At 43.4% G+C, this 24542-nt stretch overlaps 1 protein-coding gene across 36 annotated transcripts in view; it reads left to right on the forward strand.

Moving 5' to 3' along the window:
- MADD (MAP kinase activating death domain) overlaps positions 1-24542 on the forward strand; it is a 124092-nt gene that overhangs the window by 69658 nt on the left and 29892 nt on the right. For 27 of the 36 annotated variants that reach the window (XM_074955419.1, XM_074955420.1, XM_074955422.1 and 24 more), the window contains 7 exons: positions 3678-3786; positions 4570-4632; positions 5033-5153; positions 16533-16638; positions 17291-17401; positions 20339-20446; positions 20533-20697. In XM_074955419.1, the coding sequence (XP_074811520.1) occupies positions 3678-3786; positions 4570-4632; positions 5033-5153; positions 16533-16638; positions 17291-17401; positions 20339-20446; positions 20533-20697 (783 nt within the window). The remainder of the gene's footprint in view (positions 1-3677; positions 3787-4569; positions 4633-5032; positions 5154-16532; positions 16639-17290; positions 17402-20338; positions 20447-20532; positions 20698-24542) is intronic. The other 9 variants (XM_074955453.1, XM_074955425.1, XM_074955432.1 and 6 more) reach the window with 1 other exon arrangement.

Raw genomic sequence — 24542 nt, forward strand, 5'->3', positions numbered from 1 at the left:
AGTGGCAATGTCTGTTCAGCCTGTGTACATCCCTTAAACATCCTCATGCCCTGCAATGAGACTGCGAAGGCAAATTTCCCTCAGTTTCACCTTCTCTCTCAAAACCCTGGTCATACTGTCCACCCAACCTGGGAGTTCTTTGCCTCAAGGCTTGGCTCCTGAATGGTTTGTGGGAACAGAGACTTCCTGTTCTGCAGAGGTACAGCAGGTGTTGTTAAACAGTAGGAAGGGATCCACATGAAATACCTTCAAAAATGGAAGAGATTCAACCATTGGTGTGACCAGTGGTATATTTCCTCTGCTCGTTCTTCCCTCTCTGCTGTTCTGAACTACCTCCTGGAATTGAAAAAGTCAGGATTATATCAGAGCTCTATGAGAGTCCACTTGGCAGCTGTAACAGCTTTTCATTCTCCAGTTGAGGGATTCTCAGTGTTCGTTCATTTCACGACACTGAGGTTTATCAAGGGGTTGAGGAACCTTTCCCACCAGATTAAAGAACCTACTGCTGTATGGGATCTAACCTTGATTCAGTGGCCATCACCTCTGTCCAATGAGTTGGGAAAGTACAGACTTTAATGGCAGACCCCCAATTACAGTATATTTCAAGGACAAGGTTTTATTATGACCGCTTCCTAAATTTTTACCTAAGGTGTTGTCTGAATTTCACATCATCCAAGTCATCCATCTCCCAGTTTTTCTTCTGAAACCATGTTAGACCAGAGAGAATGCTATCCTGGATACATTAGATGTCAGGTGGAGGTTAGACCTCTGTCTGGACAGAACCAAGCCATTTAAGAAGTCTTCGAGACTGTTCATACAAATTGCTGACAGGTCCAAAGGGTCCATAATTTCTACCCAGAGACTTTTCAGTTGGATTTCTGGATATATTATTTTGTGTTATGTATTTACCATTATACAACCTCCTCCTACAATGTTAACCCATTCCATAAGGGGTGTGTCTACTTCTATGGCATTACTGATTGGGGAGATTTACAAGGCTGCAACTTTGACTTCAATACACACCTTCAAACATTATGCAGTGGTCCATTCTTCGAGGTCAGATGCTGCCCTTGGGGAATACCAGTCCTGTCTTAAATCGTGGACTCTGCTCCGAAGCACCCCGCTCTCGCTGAGGGTACTGCTCAGTTGTCACCTGAAGTGGAGCAGTCATAGGGCCACTACTCAAAGAAGACGACGTTACTCACCTTGTGCAGTTACTGGAGTTCTTTGAGATGCGTCCCCTTCTGAGAGCTCCACTACCTGCCCTCCTTCCCCTCGGCTTTGGCATTTTTTCTGAGAGACTTTGCAAAGGAGAAGGAACTGAGGGCACTTCACTCACACAGCCCTATATAGCCTTGATGTGAGGTATGAGGATGTGTAGGGGGCATGAGCAGGCTGAATTGGCACTGTTACCAAAAATTTCCAATCAAAGGCGTATGGTGCACATGTACATCTGAGGTGGAGCATCTGTTACTGCACAAGGTGAGTAACCTCTTCTTCTGTACCAGCCCCTTAGTCCCCCAAACCAGTTTTGTGGTTTTACAAACCCTTTTCCTTTTCTTTCCTGCTCCCCTGTTTTGTAAGATTCTCACAAAAGGGGAAACAGTGAAAAGACTATACAAAGTGCTGTCAACTGAAAAAATAGTGAAAAATACATTTTATAAAAAAAATCTGATTTACAGGAATTTTAGATGTAAATTGTAATAGGTGAAAAAATTCAGTTATGTTTGTTTTTTGTTAAATTTGGTGATATCCTTTGAGGATGAACATCAGGAAAGATTTCCCAACAGTAAGACCTGCCAGACTCTGGAATCTCTTGAAAAGGTGGTGGACGCTCACTTGCTTCTGTCATTTTTTTTTATGGTCTGACCCAGAGGTGGGCAAACTACGGCCCGCGGGGCACATCCGGCCCACAGGACCCTCCTGCCCGGCCCCTGAGCTCCTGGCCCGGGAAGAGCCCCTGCCCTCCCCCCCCCCCCGCTGTTACCCCCTCCCCCGCAGCCTCAGTGCGATGCGCTGCTGGCGCAATGCTCTGGGCGGCCGGCAACGCAGTTGCAGAGCCACGACCTGACCCGGTGCTCTGGCCGGCGCGGCTGTAACGCCACCTGCCACTGGTGCTCCAGGCAGCGTGGTAAGGGGGCGGGGGGGGGGGTTGGACAGAGGGGAGGGAAGTTGGGGGTGTTGGTCAGGGGGCGGGGGTGTGGATAGGGGTCGGGGCAGTCAGAGGCCGGGGAACAGTGGGGTTGGATGGGGCAGGAGCCCCTGGGGGCGGGCAGTCAGGAAGGAGGGGGGGTTGGATGAGGCGGCGGGGGGCAGTCGGGACAGGGGTTCTGGGAGCGGTCAGGGGACAGGGAGAAGGGGTGGTTGGATGGGGCAGAGGTCCCAGGGGGCAAGTCAGGAATGGGGGGGGGGTTGGATGGGGCGGCAGGGGGCAGTCAGGGGAGGGTGGTCAGGGGACAGGGAGCAGAGGGGGATGGATGGGGTAGGAGTCCCGGGGGGGCCATCAGGGGACGGGGGAGAGGTTGGAGGGGCAGGAGTTCCGGGGGAGCCGTCAGGGGGTGAGAAGCGGGGGAGGGGGCGTGTTGGATAGGAGGTGGGGGCCGGGCCACGCCTGGCTGTTTGTGGGGAGACAGCCTCCTCTAACCAGCCCTCCATACAATTTTGGAAACCCGATGTGGCCCTCAGGTCAAAAAGTTTGCCTGCCCCTGGTCTGACCTCATTCCCCTTTGACATCTCAGGTTGACCTTTTAATGACCTTCTTTTCCAGCCTCTCTGTCTGTCTTGAACAAATGAACTTGTGTCTTCATCTCTACTTCCTTTACTTACATGTTTACAGAAGTGCTTTTGCTGAAATTGGGGATCATCCTGAACTCCATCTCTATCTCTTGCCTCATTTCAGGGCTCTCGTTTGCCTCCGGTTTCTCTAACATTGGCATTATCCTTGGCATTACCCTTTTCTCCTTTTCATACATTTTGGGTCTGTTAATCTGCTCATTGCCCACATACACCATTGTTATAATTTCATACCTTATCAAATCCTTGTCCCTATGTTATCTCCAGTTGTACTGACTATTACATTTCTCTCTGCTGTGTCCTCCTCAAGCCCCAATTTTACAAACTGTCTCTCTCTAAAAGCTGCAGTATGTGTTCTCCTCTGTACACAGCACTCCAGCAATGTTATGGACATCCTCAAATGACTCCACTGGTGGCTCATCTATTTTTCTGGTTCCATTTAAAATTATTCTTGTTTTTCAAATGCTCCATGTACTTGTACTAACCTTTAATAAAATGTTGTCGTTCTATAATCCCCTGCTTGCTTCCTCTCATCCTAGCTCTGGCCACCTCTTTGTCCCTCCACACAAGCGTCTCTATGTTGGTTTGAGAGCCTTCTGTGCAGCCTTCTGTTCCATCCTGGACAGCAATGCTGTATCTCTGCACCTTCTCAGCTCCCCATAATTTTTCAAATGACATCCCAAAACATCTTCCTTCCTTGCTAAACCTGCGTAATATTTTTCTCTCCCTCTAACTATAGGCTCTGTAAACTCTTCAGGAAATAGTTTGTATGAAAGATGGTTTGCAAACTAAAACGGTTTTATACTTGAATATGTTGTAAGATACAATCCTATATATGGCTTTTAAATTGGCCTTTCTGATGTCTCTCTCCCCCTATTTTTCAGGGTAAATCTCAAAGCCTGAAGCATACTGTGAAGGATATCAAGGGCAGTAGCCCAGGGAGAGCTCTGGGGGATGTGAGCCTGCGGGTTTACCTCTATGAAGGGCTTCTGGGTAAGTTAATTTTTTGGGAAGTTGGAGGAGTCGTACATAGAGGGTAGACTGGAGCTTGTATATTCCAATTAGTGACATCCAGAGATTCTGTTCTCAGGGATACATTGCTTTCCAAACTTGAGGCAATAAATAGAATGGCACTTCAGATGGTTTGTTTGGAAGGAAGTGAGGATTTGTCAAGGATAAAAATAGTAAGGGAAGATAGGTGAGAAATTTTAATTAGCATAAGGGTTAGTGTGCCTGAATCCCATACTGACATATCCTTGAATATGAATTAATACTGGAATCCTGAGAGGAAAAGCTTTTTAGCTAGATAAGTGGGTTTTTAGCCTTTTTTCATTTGAAGACCCCTAAAACATTTTGAATGGAGGTGCAGACCCCTTTGGAAATCTTAGATATATTCTGTGGACCACCGGCTGAAAACCATTGTTCAATGGTAATGACAACCTGTTGCAGACACCTTAGACATAGTCTGTGGACCCACAGGGGGCCGCAGACCACAGGTTGAAAACCACTGAGCTAGATAATGTGTTGAAGGCTAAAATATATTGCTGTTCTGTGCAGAGTTCAGCCTGAACAGAGGGCTACTGGACTCTGAAGATTGACTAGCCCTTTGCTGAATGTTTCCCGCAATAACAAGCGCATTTTTTGTGCAAACTCGTTTGATCTGAACTTTGCATTAATCAACAGCTCTCTCCCCCCTCCCCTCTCTTCTCTTCTCCTATTTTTCATCCTCTCCCTTTATCTTTGCTGCCATGGTCCTGCCTGCTCGGAATTGTGCAGGGAGGGATAAAGGATCCGTCTGGGACCAGTTAGAGGACGCTGCAATGGAAACCTTTTCTCTAAGTAATAATTTCTTCTTTCCACTTCTGTGTGTTTGCAGTAATATCTTTGCTCAGCACTTCTGTACACGGTGGCCTGTCCTGTTCACTTCTGTGTGAGATGTAACATCCCATTGTGGGCAGTGTTAACTTTAGGAGGAAGGTGTGCACTCAAGGGCAGTTGCAAGATTGCTCCTTATGTCTGAGGTTTGGGGGAGATGCTGTCAGAGTGTACTATAGATTAAGAGAGTGTCTTCTCTCTCTCTCTCTCTCTCTGTTGTGCTCTTGTTTGTAATTTTAAAAATGACCTTTTTGCTGTGGGTTTGTTTTGGCTTGGGGTGTCTTTATGGAATGGTAAGAAAGAAGTTGATCTTCCAATATCTGACTGGCATGAGAGCTTAAAACTCTTATTTAATATTGCCCAGGTAAGGAGCGCTCAACACTGTGGGACCAGATGCAGTTCTGGGAAGATGCTTTTCTGGATGCTGTGATGTTAGAGAGAGAAGGAATGGGCATGGACCAGGGACCTCAGGAAATGATCGACAGGTAACCTTATATGAGTTCTTTTGCGGTGTCTTTTTTCCTCATTGTTTCACCTTGGGCTGAAGCAATCCCAGGGTATTCACAAGTTTGATTTAATTATGTGTAACACATTTACTACTACAACTGAGTAGACCTCACTGATATAATTGATTCTCTCCTGCACAGTCTCTCCCTTGTATGCTCCCCCCTTTAGCTTAAGACCAGGACAAAGTTTTCTTTAAAGTTCAGGGTGACTTGATGCTTCTTATTAAATGAGGAATCATAGAAGTGTAGGACTGGAACGGCCCTCAATAGGTCATCTAGTCCAGTGGCTCTCAACCTTTCCAGACTACTGTACCCTTTTCAGGAGTCTGATTTGTCTTGCGTACCCCCAAGTTACACCTCACTTAAAAACTACTTGCTTTACAAAACCAGACATAAAAATACAAAAGTATCACAGCACGCTATTACTGAAAAATTGCTTACTGTCTCATTTTTATCATATCATTATACATCAATTTGAATATAAATATTGTACTTACATTTCAGTGTATAGTATATAGAGCAGTATAAACAAGTCATTTTGTTTGTATGAAATTTTAGTTTGTACTGACTTCGCTAGTGCTTTTCTTGTAGACTGTTGTAAAACCTAGGCAAATATCTAGATGAGTTGATGTACCTCCTGGAAGACCTCTCTGTACCCCTAGTTGAGAAGCACTGATCTAGTCCAGTCTCCTACACTCAAGGCAGAACTACGTAATAACTAGACCATTCCTGACAGGTGATTTTCTAACCTGTTCTTAAAAACCTCCAATGGTGGAAATTCCAAAACCTCCCTAGGCAATTTGTTCCAGTGCTTAACCATCCTAACAGGAAGTTTTTCCTAATGTCCAACCTAAACCTCCTTTGTTGCAATTTAAACTCATTGCTTCTCTTCCTATCCTCAGAGTTTAATGAGAACATTTTTTCACCCTGCTCCTTGTGATAACATTTTATGTACTTGAAAACTGTTATCCTGTCCCCCCTCAGTCTTCTCTTCTCCAGACTAAACAAACCCAGTTCTTTCAATTTGTCCTCATATGTTATGTTTTCTAGATCTTTGATAATTTTTGTTGCTCTCCTCTAGACTTTTTCCACTTTGTCCACATCTTTCCTGAAATGTGGCACCCAGAACTGGACACAATACTCCAGCTGAAGCCTTATCAGCAGGGCGTAGAGCGGATGAATAACTTCTTGTGTCTTGCTTATAACACTCCTGCTAATACATCCCAGAATGATGTGATTTGTTGTTGTTTTTTTTTTGTTTTTTTTTTTGCAACACTGTTACACTTTTGATTCATATTTAGCTTGTGATCCACTTTCCGCAGTACTCCTTTCCTGGGCAATCATTTCCCATTTTTGCAATTTATTGTACCTTCCTAAGTGGTGTACTTTGCATTTGTCCTTAAATTTCATCCTATTTACTTCATAACATTTCTCCGGTTTGTCTAGATCATTGTGAATTTTAATCTTATCCTCCAAAGTACTTGGAGCTTGGTATCGTCCGCAAACTTTTGTTAAGTGTACTCTCTATGCCATTATCTAAATCATTTATGAAGATATTGAACAGAACCAGATCCAAAAATATATCTGCAGGACCCCACTCAATATGCTCTTCCAGCTTGATTGTGAGCCACTGATAACTATGCTCTGGGAATGGTTTTCCAATCAGTTATGCACTAATCTTTTGGTAGCTCCATTTAGTTTCCCTATTTCCCTAGTTTGTTTAGAGAGAAGGTCATGCAATACAGTATCACTTACTAAAGTCAAGATATACCACATCTACCACTTTCCCCTTATCCACAAGGCTTGTTACCCTGTCAAAGAAAGATGAATAAATACAAGCAGAGTGGGAACTTCAGGTGGAATGTACTGGGTAAATGGCAAAAGTAAAGCAGCTGGAGAGATGATGATAGGTTGGGGTAGAGGGGCTGGACTGGCAGGCTCAAGTAGCCTGGACAATACCTTTTGAGCATTCAGAAAGTACCAAGTAATTTGCAAGAGCTAAAAAAGAGGGGTGAATAAAAGCTCTGGGGGCAGAGGGAGGAGCTGCTTTTCAGAAATATCTTTGATCCAGGGATAAAAGCCATCCCTAGTAGGGTAGTTTATACAAAATGGTAAAAATTATACCAAAGGCAAGAAAAGCTTTACTTCTCCATTTCCCCTTGGTTCAAATGCTGATATGTGGATACAGGGTAAAAAATGTTAAAGCTTCTCAGAGTCTTAGGAGCCTAAATCCCATTTTCAAAAGTGACTGGAGATCCTAAATGCCCAAGTCTCATTGAAAGTCAATGGGACTTAGGAGCCTTAAGTCACTTGTACAAATGGGTCTTGGGCTACTAAGTCACATAGCTGCTTTTGAAATTCCCCCCCACAAGAGATTAGTGACAACTAAAGCTTTTAGGAAAGACTTCCTTATTTTTGTGGGGTGGGTTTCCAGTACAGATCATCCAGCATTCTATACACTTAGCTCTTTAGATTCAAAGATTGCATGAATTTGATTGTAATGTTTTAAATCCTATTCACAGTGTACTTTATCTCCCTTTCTTTTGTTCTTCTGCTGTCCCATCTTTAACGTCACTTCTTTTTTTGTATACATTTTAATTTTGCTTTCACTGTTTTCCCTATTTGTTTTTCTTTCTGGCTTACTCTCCTATGTCTTCCTCTTCCTTTCCATGTGTTGTGCTCTCACTCTCTTCTTTCCTCCCCCTTAATCTCTAGGATGCCAACTCTCTCTCACATCTGCCCAATAATCACCAATGGATTTGAGGATAAGGACCCAGTGAGCAAACAAATTGGGTGGCCTTGGTGGGGAGGGCTCATTGTGGGGTTCTGGGAGAGCCAACAAAACGGGAGAGGCAGGCAAAAGCTTGGATGCATGGAAGGAACAGAGTGCCAGCAGCTAGAGAGGTGCGGGCCAGCTGTTGAAGCTGCATTATCTTTCACCCAGCCTATACCGCAATTGCTCTGAAGATTCCCTCCCTGCCTTTAGCCTGGAGAAGGAGCTCTCTGGGCTCTCTCCTGCTCCTGAGACCTGATGCTCCTACCAGCCCATATCTTACAGGTGGGCATAATTAGCATGGACCGTATCTTTGGAGCAACCCACAGTAATTCAGTATGATTCCTTTCAGTTTAACCAGTTTATTAATGTTATACTGGTAATCTGGAGGTGGGAATTAGTCAAGTTCTTTGAGTAGATACAGCTGTGTATTCTACTTAGGTGGGTGCACCAGTGCCGGAGAACTTTGCCTAGCAATACCTGTAGGGGTGGTGCTCATGCCTTGCAGCCCTGGCCTCTTCTCTGGCCCCAACCCCCTCAGTTCCTTCTTACAGCCCATGGCTAGAGTCAGAGTGATGGTGTTCACATTGCACTTCTGGTCTCAGTTTCAGAAAATTTTCTTGTATCTAGTAGTAGTTAGTACCTTCGGTTAGGTTTAGCATTAGTTAAAGTAGTTGGCTGTCCTGTATGATTCCCTCCCCAGGATTCAAGCATTGTCTATCTTGCGTGAGGGCAACAGTGATCCTCAACAGTGATCCCTACATAAGGTGCTTAATGTGTCCTTCACCGAGGCACAACAAAGAGTTGTGCTCCACCTGCAAGTCATTCACAAAGAGCACTCAGATGGCAAGAGACTTGTGGCTGAAGCAGCACCTTCAGCACTGAGTCCCTCATCTGATTAGCGGTCACCTTTGGATCTGGCAAGTGATGCCACTCCATGCTCGAGTTCTACTGTTTCCACCAAGAGTAAGAGGAGTTGTATGGCAAGGAAGAGGTTCCATAAAACTTATCAAGACATTCCAGGGTTCAGGGAGATGCCACCTCATCTTCTAAGAAGGGTGCTGACTGGTACCATACTCCCTGCAGCATCTGGGGTGGAGCAGGTCTGACTAACTGCTCCATGGTACTGTGCCAAGAGCAGCGAGAGCCCATACCATCAACTCTGGTTCCAGCCATGGGGTGTCTGTTGAGTCCTGTACTGTTGACATCGGCATTAGCACCAAATATTTTTATGCCAGCGGTGTACCAGGTGGCATCAGATCTGCTTTGCCTCTCAGTCCCAGACTCTCTCTACTGGTTCAAGAGTTTGCTGGTGCCGTGGCTTCTTCCGTCTTGTCCTCTGTTTTGCCCTAGATACTTTCTGGCTGCGTCACAGAGAGGCACCACCTGGCCTCAGACTGTGGGGTTGAGGCCTGGCACCAAAGGCCTCCTCGACACTGGTGCATCCTTCAGCATTGTAATTGTCGTGGTGGCAGATCCCTTCATTGAGCTTGGTACTGCCTCAGGTACTGGTGCTTCTCCCGGTACCTGGTTGGAGTATCTGTCATTCGATTACTGCTGATGCCTGTTCTCTATTCCTCTTCAGCACCGGTGCTGCCCGGACGTAGAGCTTCAGTTTAGTCTGTTTGTTTCTTTGTCCTGTTGGGATTGGTAGCGATTCTCTCAAGCCACACAGGGTTTCTCCAGTTTGTCATGACGGATTAGCGCTACCAGTACATTCTGCTGCCTTTCGGCCTGTCTTCCACTCCCCGGGTCTTTACCAAATGCAAGTTTGTGGTGACAGTATACCTCAGGAAGAGGGGAATTCATATCTTTCCCCCATCTGGACAATTGGTTACTGAGGGGCAAGTCCAGAGAGGAAGTCCTCCATCATGTCCACGTCCCACAAAACTTACCCAGTTGTTTAGGTCTCATCCTAAACTGCAGGAAGTCAACATTAGTTCCAACTCAAAGAATCAAGTTAATCAGGACCCTGATAGACCCTAACCAGTGCAAGAGCATTCATGCTGACGGAGCAATTCCAGGCAGTTCACCAGTTCACTATGTCTGGAGTTGCAGTCTTAACCTTCAACAACAACAACCTGAGTATGCCTGAGGTTGCTAGCATATGGCTGCATGCACGCAGATAGTCCAATATGCCAAGCTACGCCACTTCAAATGTGGCTGAAGTTGGTCTATCATCTGAACAGTCATCCCTTGGACAGCCTGGTCCGACTTCCTCTGCCAGTCAGGACAATGTGTGCCAGGGCATTCCGTTTGCTCAGTCCCCACCAACCAGGACTGTTGTCACTGGTGCCTCCTTAATAGGTTGGGGAGCACTTCTGGGATTGCTGAAAGTTCAAGGTCTGTGGTCAGAACAGGAAACTTCATATCAATGTCCTGGAGCTTCATGCCATCTACAATGTCTGTCAGATCTTTCATAATCACATGAGCGACTCAGTGTTTCTCATACTCACCAATAAAGCTTTGTAATGTATTATGTGAACAGACAGGAGAGAGCACATTCCAACATGCTGTGTCAGGTGGTGATCAGGCTCTGGCAGTTTTGCATTGAGCAGATCATCTCTCCTCCCATGGCCGATCGCTTACCTGCCGTCCAGAATCACTTGTCAGAGCACCTCGGCAGAAATTTCTCCCTGAATCGCTAATGGTCCATGAAGCTCAGCATCCTGTGGTTCATTTTTGCAGTTTGGGGCATCCCAACAATCGACCTTTTCACCGCAAAAGACAACAAGACGTGCCAGCTGTTTTGCTCCCGAGGGGGTCTCTGTCTGGGCTCCTTGACTGACTGATGCTTTTCACCTGAGCTGGGAATTGGCACTCCTGTTGCTTTTCCTCCAATTCTAATCATCCTTCAAGTCATTCTCAAACTGAAATTGGACTGTGCCAAGCTTATTCTCATTGCTCCAATGTGGTTGAAACCATCTTTTTTTTTTTTTTTCCTCTCCCCTCACAATGTTGGTTCAGCATCCCATATCCCTTCCTTTTCATTCTGACGACCTGACTCAGCATCATGGTCAGGTTTTACATCTTGCATTCAGCTCCCTGCATCTCACAGCACAAATGCTGCATGGTTAGATGATTGATGAAACGATGAGAAACGATGTTCAGAGGTGGTCCAGTAAGTCTCACGCAATAGTAGAAAGCCCGCCACCAGAGAAACCTGTTCAGCCAATTAGAAGCATTTCTTGATGTGGTCGTTAGCCTGGGAAGTTCGACTGAATTTAGCTGGTATCCAGGACATCTTGGACTACCTGTTTACACCTTCATTCTTTTGGTCCTGCACTTACTTGTTTGAGAGTCCACCTGGTGACAATTTCTGTGTTTCATCTGTACATCCACAGGAGGTTGGTGTGTTCAAACCCCATGGCAGTGAGGTTCTTGAAAGGAGTCACTCATCTCCACCCACTTGTTAAAGAGCCTGTTCCTTTGTGGGACCTTGATACTCTCTTAGCAGCTTTTATGGGACCTTTGTTCAAGCCTCTGGCAACTTCCTATTTCTCCCTTCTGTGTCAGAAAACTGCCTTCCTTGTGGACATAATGTCTGCAAGGTGGTGGTGGAGCCCCCTTACTTGCAGTTTTCTAAAGACAAAGCAACCTTATGGCCACACCCTAACTTTTTATCCAAAGTGGTTTTCCAGTTTCACTTGAACCAAGCTATATATTTACCAGCGTTCCTCCCTAAGCCGCATTTAATTCCAGAGGAGCAACGTCTTCACACGTGGGATGGCAGGCAGTGTTTAGCTTTTTATCTGGATAGGACCAAACCTTTCTGCTCCTCATCTCATTTATTTATTTCATATGCAAATTAAATGAAGGGGCAAGTGATTGCTTCACAGATAGCGCCCTGGGATAATTTCCTGTATAATGACTGTATAGGAAGTAGACCAGGCTATGCCTCCTCAAAGGGTGCGAGCCCCTTCCAGGAGAGCCCAGACAATACTGATGGCATTTCCAGGGCTGCCTCTTGGTCCTCTGTGCATACTTTTACAGACCACAGTGCCTTTACTACTGCAACTAGATCAGATGAAAACTTTGGGAGGCAATCCTGCAGTCCTTGTTTACACAGACTCCAAACTCCACCTCCTACGAGCGTTGCTTTCAAGTCACCTAAGGAGACTACATGGCTGCATCTACTCGAAGAAGGAAAAATGGTTAATTACCTGTAATTGTTTTACTTCGAGATGTGATGCAGATGTGTATTCCACAACCCACTCTCTATCCACTCTGCATCTGAGTCTATGCTTCTGACCTTCGGTGCAAAGAAGCTGAGGAGGTCAGGATGGTGCTGCCCTTATATGGCCAGGGAAGGGGCTGGGGTGCAGGGCATGAGCACCACCCCTACGGGTACTGCTAGGCAAAGTCCTCTGGTCTAGTCTATACTTTTGCATTGCATCTTGCAGAACAACAATTACAGATAGGTTACTGTATATTTTGTGGACTGCTCTAAAGCTGTTTGTGTATGGCAATCCTATGTGAAGGTTCATTTGTTGTAGCATTTTGTCAGTAACTTAATTTTTTTTAATTAATAATTTTATTTTGCCTCCCTTGCTTTAGTTTTACTACTCCCTCCTCCCCTCACGCACACAGCCAGTTGTGCTGTCTCCTGCTCTCATTAGCACTCAGTCAGATGTGGATGGGAGCAGAAGGCTGTTCAAGCTCCAAGCTGCCTAAAGCCTTCTCTGCAGAGGAAAGAATGTGAACGGCTAGTTTAGTGGGTGCACTTTGCATACTCTACACCAATGGGCATTTGCTGACTGTGCCACCCATTAGAGCCACCCCACCTTTAATCTGTCACCCCTCCTCCTACTTGTCTTGTATCCCCTCAGTCTTGCTTTTCTCAACTCATCAAGTTCTGTTCTCCACTCCCGGCCCCTCGCCTCACCAGCCAGTCAGCCACCCACACTTAGCCTCCAGTCTGTGGGCTGGAGGCCAAAATAGGAGCTATTTCATGAGGTGGGGAATGAAAAGGAGCCACAAAGTTTGAAGAGCAGCTGCTTCACTAGTCAGGGGTGTGGGAGAAGTGAGGGCCCTGGGCCTGAAAAGTAACCGCTTCCTGTACAGGCTCTATGCAGCTGCAGAACAAGGGGAAGCAATTCCAGAGGGGTTACTCTTGTACTGAGCTGACTGTTGCACAACTGTGACCATGTGATGGCCATCAAGAAGTTGCAGGTGGGGAAAATAGGAAATCATAGAATCACAGAAATGTAGGACTAGAAGGGACCTCGATAAGTCTTCTAGTTAAGTCCCTTGCACTGAGGCAGGTCTAGGTATTATCTAGACCATCCCTGGCAGGTGTTTGTCTAATCTGTTCTTAAAAACCTCCAATGACTGAGATTCCACAACCTCCCTAGGTAATTTGTTCCAGTGCTTATCTACTCTTACAATTAGGAAGTTTTTCCTAATGTTTAACCTAAATCTCCCTTGCTGCAATTTAAGCCCATTACTTCTTGTCCTGTTCTCAATGGATAAAGAAAACAATTTATCACCCTCCTTTTTATCACAACCTTTTACATAATTGAAGACTATTATTATGTCCTCCCTCAGTTTTCTCTTCTCCAGACTAAACAAGACTTCTCCAGTTTTTCTCTCTTTCCCAAGGTGTGGTGCCCTGAACTGGATGCAGTACTCCTGTTGAGACCTTATCAATGCTGAATAGAGTGGAAGAATTACTTTTTGTGTCTTGCTTACAACACTCCTGCTATTTCATCCCAGAACGATGTTTGCTTTTTTGCAACAGTATTACTTCGTTGATTCATATTCAATTCACTGTACCCCTCCTCCCAAACTCGCTGGTCTTTTTCTGCGTACTCCTTCCTAGGCAGTCATTTCCTATTTATATTTGCACAACTGATAGTTCCTTGCTGAGCGTAGTATTTTGCAGTTGGCCTTACTGAATTTCCTCCTATTTGTTTCAGACCACTTCTCTGCTTTGTCAAGACCATTTTGAATTCTAATTCTGTCCTCCAAAGCACTTACCAAGCTGGGAGGGGTTGCATCGTCCGCAAACTTTATAAATGTACTCTCTGTGCCATTATCCAAATCATTTATAAAGATACTGAATAGAACCAGATCCAGGACAGATCCCTGTGGGCCCACACTCGATATGCTCTTCCAGCATGACTGAAAAATTTGATTTTCCAACCAATTTCCACCCACCTTATAGTAGCTTCGTCTAGGCTATGTTTCCCTAGTTTGCTTATGAGAAGAATGTGTGAGACAGTGTCAAAAGCTTCACTAAAATCAAGATCTATCACATCAACTAGAAGGCTTGTTAACCTGTCGAAGAAGATTATTAGGCTGGTTTGACATGTTTAGTTCTTGACAAATCCGTGCTGACTGTTGTTTGTCATTTTATTCTCTTCTGAGTGCTTAGAAATTGATTGTTTATTTGCTCCAATATCTTTCCAGGTACTGAAGTTAAGCAAACTAGTCTATAATTCTCTGGGTTGTCCTTATTCTTCTTTTTATAGATTGGTACTATATTTGCCCTTTCCAGTCCTCTGGGATCTCTTCTGTCCTCAATGAGTTCTCAAAGATAATCACTAATGGCTCAGAGATGTCTTCATACAGTTCCTTAAGTATTCCAGGATGTATTTCATCAGGCCCCACTGACTTGAAGACATCTAGCTTGTCTGAGGGCCTGTCTTCACATACAGCACTACAGTGGCGCTGCTGTAGTGCTACTGTGCCAATGGGAGATCTTTGCCCGTCGGCATAGTTACTCCACCTCCCTGAGAGGCAATAGCTGTGTCAATGGAAGAAGCTCTCCCATCGACATAGCGGTGTCTGTGTGTGTGGGGGGGTTATGTTGTATAACTACATTGCTCAAGGTTGTGGATTTTTCACACCCCTGAGTGATGTAGTTAAAGCAATATAGCTCTGTAGTATAGATCTGGACTAGATAATTCTTAACCTGTTCTTTCCCTGTTTTGGACTCGGATACTACCTCATTTACACTGATGTTAGTCAGTCCAATTGCACTGACTAACCTACATGCTTGTGTTGTTTTCTTTTATATTTATCCTTCATAATTTGACCAAATGTCCAGTTTTTATATGACTCTCTCTTGAGTTTCAGGCTGTTGAAGATTTCCTGGTTAAGCCAGAGTGGTCTCTTACCATACTTTTTATCTTTTCTATGCACTGGGATTGTTTGCTCTTGTGCTCTTAATATGTCCCTTTAAAAAACTGGCAACTCTCCTGAACTCTTTTTTACCATTTAGAGACTATCTTTTAGGATCCTTTTACCTTTCAGGATCTTAGCTACCAATTCTTTGAGTTTGCTAAAGTCTGCCTTCTTGAAGTCCATAGTTTTTATTCTGCTGTTTTCCCTCCTATGATTCCTTAGAATCATGAACTCTATCATTTCTTGATCACTTTCACCCAAGCTGTCTTCCACCTTCAAATTTTGAACCAGTTCCTCCCTAACTGTCTGAATCAAATCTAGAACAGTCTCTCTCCTAGTCACTTTTTCTACCTTCTGTAATAAAAAGATATCGCCAATTAATTCCAAGAACTTGCTTGATCTGTGCTCTGCTTTATTATTTTCCCAACAGATGTCTGGGTAGTTGAAGTCTCCCAGCACCACCAAGTCCTGTGCTTTGGCTGATTTTGTTAGTTGTTCAAAAAAAGCCTCATCCACCTCTTTTTACTGGTTAGGTGGTCTATAGTGTACCTCTATTATGACATCACCTTTACTTTTTTACCCCTTTTATGCTTACCCAGAGACTTTCCACAAGTCTGCCTCCCACCTTCTATCTTGACCTCAGTTCAAGTGTATACATCTTTGATAAAAGGAAACACCTCCCTTTTTTCCCTACCCCTCCTTCCTGAACAATCTGTATGCTTCTGTACCAATATTCTAGTCACATGAATTATCTCACCAACTCTTTATGATGCCAGTTATGTAGTAATTGTGATAATTCACCTGTGTTTCTAGTTCTTCCTGTTTGTTCCCATACTTCTTGCCTTAGGATACAGACATCTAAGATGTTTGTTAGATTTTCCCTCTCTATTCCCTCTTGTACCTCCTTGGATTGGCCCTGCAGATCATGAAGGGAATCTGCTTGCTGGGCCTGTTGGGGAAACAGATGATCCTCCTTTGAGTGATGCTCCCTATGAGTATTCTGTACTGGGTACACATGCACACCTGGTGCTCAAGTCCAGAAATCTTTTAGTAAGCAGCATCTGGTGGTTCTCCTCATGCTACAAACTGAGAGTATAAAGGGCAGTGTGGACAAATGCCTCTCCAGTTCCTTCTTACCACTGCATGCCCTGAGTCGGAATCCTCCATGTCCTCTTTGATCTTCTTTTTTCTTTGAATTTTATGAATTCAATGTGTAAATAATTTTTAATAGTTTTAGTAATTTAGTGTTTTTAGTAGTGGGGAAAGAGATGGTGACCCTTTTAATTGGTGATTGGAGCACCCTGCCAAGAACATTTCCTACAGGGAAATGACCATTTATCTCTCTGATGATTCCTTTGCTTCTGTCTCCTATAGACAGGCTTTGTCCCCCTTCACTGCTGCAGTTAGTTGGGTGAAAGGCACCCCTGGCTCTGTTTCACAACTGGTTTTTCTCATAGGTACTTATCTCTGGGAGAACATGACCGAAAGCGCTTGGAGGAAGACGAAGACCGCCTACTGGCTACATTACTGCACAACATGCTTGTCTACATGCTTATGATGAAGGTGATACTCTGCTCCTTCCCTTTTCTAGGCACAAGACATTCTGTTTGTGGTGTTGTCTGGCCAGGTACAACCGTATGCAAAGGTGGGGCCATTTTCAGAGCAGTCACAAGAATTAAGCTGCGCACGCTCCCGGCTGGTATTAATGAGAATCAGGGGGCTAGATTGCTATATTACATCAAGAATTTATCCTTAGTATTCATGGTATTAAGTATCCTTAAATGGCCCTTTGTGTGACCCAGGTTCACTTTAGCCACAGTGACATACTGTGTAATTTGCACAAGGTGTCCTGCTTACCATTTCTAACTTCTTCTTTACTAAATGCTGTTGAATAGCAGTAACACCATTTAATGACATTGTCTTCCACCCCCACCCCTCTAAATGTGGAAGAAAAAATTGTATTCCCTTTCCCTGTGGTTTCTCTTTACTTGTCCTATTCATCAGCACCTATTCCAGTTTCTGAAGAGAACTTATCTGTTTAAACAATAGCTTACTCTATTCCTTTGTCTGGAGAAACTGTTGGCTGACAGTAGAGCAAACAGTGAGTAAGGAGATCAGTTCTTCCATCCCCTTCTGCAATGAACACCAAGATGTCTGGATATTTTGTCCGTGATTAGGGAAAGGTAAATAACCTGATCCTCTACTTGCTTCCTAGGTGAGCAAGAATGACATTAAGAAGAAGGTGCGTCGTTTGATGGGGAAATCGCACATTGGATTGGTGCAGAGCCAGCAAATAAACGAGTTACTAGACAAAGTGGCTAACCTAGTGAGTAAAGAAAAAATTCATGACACCATATCCCTGCCCTTTCCTGGGAAGAGACACAATAGAGGAACTAGTCCCCAGTTTACTCCAGGGCCTCTGGAGCTCTTGAGTAGCCAGGATATTGGCTTGCTTGACTTGAAATACTTTTAATTAAAATGCAAACTGACTTTCTGAGAAAATAAAACTTATCTGACAAGTCTGTTATAAATATACTGTAGATATTTTATATATAGTGAGTCTGCAGGAATTACTAAATATGCTAAATGTATATCTAAGGTTATATGGTGGTGTGATTTCAGGAATAGTATGCAATTACATAATTAAGAACTGTACCATGAGAATGCATACACACAAGGAACACATGGTCAGCATTAAAAAGAAAAGGAGTACTTTTGGCACCTTAGAGACAAACAAATTTATTAGAGCATAAGCTTTCGTGAGCTACAGCACTGGCTACAGCATTGGCTTTCTCATTCCTGGCTTGCGTGCATCCGATGAAGTGAGCTGTAGCTCACGAAAGCTTATGCTCTAATAAATTTGTTAGTCTCTAAGGTGCCACATGTACTCCTTTTCTTTTTATGGATACAGACTAACACGGCTGCTACTCTGAAAAATGGTCAGCATTGGCTTTCTTATTCCTGACTTGTGTGCATTATTGTGCGATGTTAATTTTCTCCCAGTATAGCTTTTGTATGCTATGTGTTATTTAAAAGACTAACAGTAACTTGATACAATAATGTTAACGACAATCTATATTTTTCTGGTATTGAGGGTTAATTTATGAACAAATGGGAGGGAATTCCCAAAAGAGAAGAGAAATGATCAGAGGAGTGGGGGGATTGACTTTGGAGTAAAGATTAAGAGCAGTTATCTTGGTACTTGAATAACATGGTGACAGATGCAGTATAGGAATCTGAATAGGCTGGAATAGCTTGCCTAAAATACTGCTAATTGGAAGGGGAAGGACATAATTCTAAAACTATTTGGTGGTTTAAATATAAAAAATAATTAAGAGGAATTGTTCTATGACAGGGATCCCCAAACTTTCAGAGTATTATACTACTTAATAGTGGGGCTGCTTCTTGAGCCAACTCCCAGTCACACTCGGATTTGCAGTCACACACCAGCTGAGTACAACTACTGTAACTGCTTGCATGGAAAAGCTTTATGCAGACCCACACAATCAAATTATCAGAGGGGTAGCCGTGTTAGTCTGGATCTGTCAAAGCGGCAGAGAGTCCTGTGGCACCTTATAGACTAACAGACGTATTGGAGCATAAGCTTTCGTGGGTGAATACCCACTTCTTTCGTATTCACCCACGAAAGCTTATGCTCCAATACGTCTGTTAGTCTATAAGGTACCACAGGACTCTTTGCCGCTTTTACAGTCAAATTAGTTCCCCCCCTCCCAGTCAGTTCCTCCTACATCTCAAAACAAACATACTCCTCCCATCCCACAGTGTCATGCAGTTCTCCTTTACTTTCAGATTCTAGATTGAGTTTTCAGGGTGGAGAGTTTTCATCAGTTTCTATTAACTCTGTCAGTCGGTCCCTTTGCCCCCTGCTTCCAATTAGTTCTTCTCAGCCCAGCATTGAAAATAAATTTCTCCTACAATGAGTTTTTTTACAAATCTGTTTTCCACACACTTAAACAATTCCAAATGATTTCTCAATTCTTGTATAAAAATCTCCAGTCAAAATCATTCCCCCGCATTAAAACTCACTCCTTTCTCTCCCTCCCCACATCAAAAAACAAAACACACCCCCAGAATAACCCCAAAAAATCTGTTGCTCCCTCAGGCTACCTGGCCTCTCATCTCTATCATCCTTTTGCAGGCTTCTTCATGCTTGCTGCTCCCCCCCCGTGTTTCCACACTTAGGCCCTTCTCTAATATCCTCCTTACCCCCTCCACTCTTCCCACAGCCCAATTCCTGCTTCCTCTTTTTCCCTCCCCATACAGTCTCCCCACTTCTACTGCCGCTTCCACTCCCATTTAGCAGTCCTGTTATGACTGCTGCCTCCTCCCACATCTCTCCACCTCCTTCTTCCTTTGGCCAAGCTTTTTAATTTGAGTTAACTTAGGCCTGATCTACACTTTAAAAATTAGATTGACCTAGCTATGACCATTAACGCCGACCCTGAGTACCGAATTCTTCTGTTGACCTAGCTACTGCCTCTCGGAGAAATGCATTAACTATTGGATAGAAAAACTCCTTCTGTCAATGTAGGAAGCATCTATACTTCAGCCCCACAGTGGCACAGTTGCAGTGCTATAACTTTGTTGCTGTAGTGTGGACATCCCCTAGCTCAAGTTAAAATCCTAGTGAAGATGAGGCAGGTTGTAGTTTTCATCTGAGTTAGTAGGTTAAGTTAAAGAATGCAAAGTAAACTCAAGTTATAACTTGTTGCCCCTAACTCGAGTTCCATCCATGCATAAAACTTGAGTATTTGAGTGACAGTAGTTCTTTTAACTGAAGCTGGCTGGCCCATTAGAGTATATGCTAATGTTCAAGTTAGCACAACTTGTCAGCTCCTAACATGACCACTGTAGGTAGACATAGTGCTGCTAGTCCTCCAGTACCTTCCCACAATTCCTCTGTGTACCCAGAAAAGACAAGGGAAGTTCTTCTACAATTCATTGGGAAAGAATTCACAAGCAGTTCAACTTACTGCAGTGGAAAGAACCACGGGATGTGCCCCCAGAAGTCTTAACACCACACGAGAGAGTATAGTACTAGTGTGAACACAGCAGGACGAGTATTAATTTGCAGGGCAGCAGTTCTTGCTTAAGCTACCCTATCTTGAGAAGTGATCACTTGAGTTAAGAACACACCTTTTATCCTGGTTAAGACACAGCAGATGTAACCTACTAGATCTTTTATAAAATCACAGAAATTAGGGGTGGTAGTTTATTAATTACAAATCTTCCTTTTCTATAGGGTGGCCGAGAGCTGTCTGTCCGGCCCAGTGGCAGCAGACACATCAAGAAGCAGACATTTGTAGTACATGCCGGGACAGATACAACAGGAGACATCTTCTTCATGGAGGTAGGGACAAGAATAAATAATAGAACCACTAATAATGCTAGATGTATGATGTGAGGATTCCTAGCTAAGACTCTTTATACCCTCAGGTGTGTGATGATTGCATTGTGCTGAGAAGTAACATTGGAACGGTGTACGAACGTTGGTGGTATGAGAAACTCATCAACATGACATACTGTCCTAAAACGAAAGTGCTGTGTCTCTGGAGGAGGAATGGCCAGGAGACACAGCTGAATAAGTTCTACACCAAGAAGGTATATCTGTCATTTCACCCTTTAGTTCATAAAGGAAGGGAGAGGGCAATGGATCCTCAGTAATGATTACTGAATTGCAGTATCTGTTTAGCAGAACTGATGTTTGACGTAGGTATTACCTGTTCATGTGAAGGTTATTCCAGGAAGTCACTTTTTTTTTTTTGTATTGGGGACTGCAGACAAAAATCTAATACCTAGTTTAATTCTGCTCAGTTGGGGAGGTCTTCTCTTCGCTAAATCTTGAAATTGCTTGCAGACTTGAAGAAAATATTTTCAGTACTTTGGTAGATCGTGGATTGGCAGGCCTAAGTATAGAAAGCTAAATAAAAGCATTGCCACTCTGGGTTTGCCATGAGATGCAGAGAAAAGAAGAGGGAACCAGTGAAGAATCTTCATGGACCCAAATGTTTGGATTTGCTGATTCTATGGATTTGCATTTGCCACTAGTTTCAAAGCCTTTATCTTCTCCTTGTGCTTGCTTTGCAGGTAAAAATAAGTGAATTTAACCTGCTCGGAAAAAAATGAATAGCTCACAGACATTGAACTCCAAGGGAGCTAAAGATTTGTAACTACTGTAGCATCATATTATGTGCATAATTCTTTACTAAGCAATTAAAGACAGGCCCCTGGCCCCAAAATCTTACTCTCTACATGAAACAAGATCGGGAGGTGATAACACAGGAAGGGCATGGGGCAGAGAGGACCACAATGACAATTTGCTAATACAGTAACTTGGGAAGCTAACTTACGTATCCTGAGGCTCATGTATTTCTTAAAATCATGGTGTCCGATTGTAGATGATAGGCATCCTTGAAGTAATGCCTAAGAAGGGACTTAGAAGAGGAGAGTCAGGAGGTATGGCAGTAATGAAATCACTGTAAACCATGACAGGAAAAGCTATATGGTTACGAACAAGTATTTTTGAGAGTAGTGATTGCTAGAAGCTGGGGGAGGAGAAAAGAATGGGTGTACTCTGAGGCCCAGCCTGCACTAGGAAACTGACCTGTTGCTGATACTGATTGTCAGTAAGTGGTACCCCCTGGAATGGGTATTGAAAATGGTTTAACTGCTAGTGTAGTTTTTTTTTTTTTAACCATCATTATTTTACTGTCCTAAAGTGCAATTTTCAATTGGATTCCACTGTACTTTCTCTAACAGGCAATGACAACTGTCAGCAAAAGGTCAATTCCTTACTATGAACTTGGGCCCAGTGGGCTTAAAGTGGGTTAGTTGTAAATGAAAGTTGTGACCTCACACAGGCTTCTGATTTCAGAATTGTAAAATGCACCTTTTTTGTCTGAAATTTTAGAGAAGGCTCAGTCTTGCAGTGTAATAAAATAATGATGAAAGTTTGCTTTAATTGAGGTGATCAGTAGTAGCTGTGTTTAATATTTTAAAATGTAGAGGAAAGAAAGTACAATGGTGTGTGTGGGGAAATAAATTTCAAAGATGGAGGAGATTGGAGAAAATAAAGAGGGAATGGGGAAGGAACTTTTAGGGGGAGGGTCTGTGTAAATCCTCCCCATAAATCAAGAGGCCAGATCGCACTGTGTCCCTATGGGTGAGGGTCAAGATCCCATAGGTGAAGATGTACCACCTTTGGATTTCAAGAAAAGCAGTACATGAGTTCATGGAAAGAGCACAAACGTTTAGGGTTTAGTAACACACAGTCATTTTGGGACTGTTTTGTCTGTTATGCTTGTATTTTATCTATGGATTTAGAGTAAGGGGAATGCAGAGAGGGGAAGGAACTAGGGAGGTAGGTGGGAATTAATACAGGAAATAGATATGGAAGTTTACAAACAGAAACCAAACTATAGTCAGGCACGCAATCATAAATGCAACATAATTAGAAACAAGTGAGACATTAGCAATACAAGGGTTCATGCCATTAAACAGCTAAAGAATCACAATTTCAAGTTTTTCAATAAGCTAAATAGTTATCAATTGTTCTTCCTTTTAAAGTGACATCTTTGAATGTCAAGGGGTTAAATAATGTCATTAAAAAGAAGAAAAAGTCCTAGCAGAATTAAAAAAAAACAAAACAAAAAAACGCACTCAGATTATTCTACTTCAACTTTCCATTTTCAGGAGGGGCACATTATGGGCGTGAAACGTAATTTATCCAGTGGACATTTTTTGCTTCAGCTAAAGAAAAGAGCAGTGGGTATATTTGCTAAATGTGTCAAATTAAAGTTCATTTTAAGATAAGGAGGGATGATTTATATGGTTGAAGGGCACAATTGCTGGGTTATTAATAGCAGTAGGCTCAGTGTATTTTCCCAAACAAAAGCAAAAACTTTTTAAAGTCTTCTTTAAAACACTGTGAAACTTTGGAGAAGGGGAAATTATACTTGGAGGATAATTCAGTTGCACACCAACTAGTTACTGATTTGATAAAGACAAGGGGGATAGGGAAGCAGATGCAGCATTAACTTCTCTGTGCCAACAGTTCAGCCTCTCAGATTGCTGGAGAGAATTTCACTCAGGGGAAAGAGATGACACGTTTTATTCACACCTTCATTAGTTATATTCTAGAATAGATGTAATATTAATCTCTAAATCTTTAATGAAGCAGCCAAGATCTGCAGAAATTGGCATTCATAGAATCATAGAATATCAGGGTTGGAAGGGACCTCAGGACGTCATCTACTCCAACCCGCTGCTCAAAGCAGGACCAATCCCCAATCAAATCATCCCAGCCAGGGCTTTGTCAAGCCTGACCTTAAAAACTTCCAAGGAAGGAGATTCTACCACCTCCCTAGGTAACGCATTCCAGTGTTTCACCACCCTCCTAGTGAAAAAGTTTTTCCTAATATCCAACCTAAACCTCCCCCACTGCAACTTGAGACCATTACTCCTTGTCCTGTCCTCTTCTACCACTGAGAATAGTCTAGAACCATCCTCTCTGGAACCACCTCTCAGGTAGTTGAAAGCAGCTATCAAATCCCCCCTCATTCTTCTCTTCTGCAGACTAAACAATCCCAGTTCCCTCAGCCTCTCCTCATAAGTCATGTGTTCCAGACCCCTAATCATTTTTGTTGCCCTTCGCTGGACTCTCTCCAATTTATCCACATCCTTCTTGTAGTGTGGGGCCCAAAACTGGACACAGTACTCCAGATGAGGCCTCACCAATGTCGAATAGAGGGGAACGATCACGTCCCTCGATCTGCTCGCTATGCCCCTACTTATACATCCCAAAATGCCATTGGCCTTCTTGGCAACAAGGGCACACTGCTGACTCATATCCAGCTTCTCGTCCACTGTAACCCCTAGGTCCTTTTCCGCAGAACTGCTGCCGCCTAGCCATTCGGTCCCTAGTCTGTAGCTGTGCACATCACCATTATTACATGGTGAAATCATGCACCAGTGGAAGTAATATTTGATAGCCGAGAGAAGTGCCTAAGATTCCTTTTTTGGAAAATGAACTGCTTGCTTCTCCAAGACAAAGATCAGTTTGCATTAATTAAAGAGGACATTGTAAAATACTTTCAAATAAATGATACAGATAATACGAAAAGAGGCAGCCTCTGGGAAGCAGGTGGGGTCAATTGAAAAGCAGAGACACTCAATTGAAAAAGAGAGACCTCAAGAAAAAATAGAGCTAGAAGAGGAGATAAAAAGGTTACAAGACATTCATAAAAACACAAGTCAAAAATTTATATCAACAATTAACTAATTTTAGGGGGAAATTGGATATGGTGATGACAGATGCCACTGCAAAAGCACTTAGGTATAAAAGGAGCTGTTTTATGAGAAAGGAAATAAGTGATACACTGTTTTTGAATACCTTTAGGCTTTTGAGCCAATAGTTTATTATTCCACCAATTAAGAACAGCCAGCAA

Source organism: Natator depressus, chromosome 6 (genome assembly GCF_965152275.1).
Source record: "Natator depressus isolate rNatDep1 chromosome 6, rNatDep2.hap1, whole genome shotgun sequence".
Taxonomy (NCBI): Eukaryota; Metazoa; Chordata; order Testudines; family Cheloniidae; genus Natator; species Natator depressus.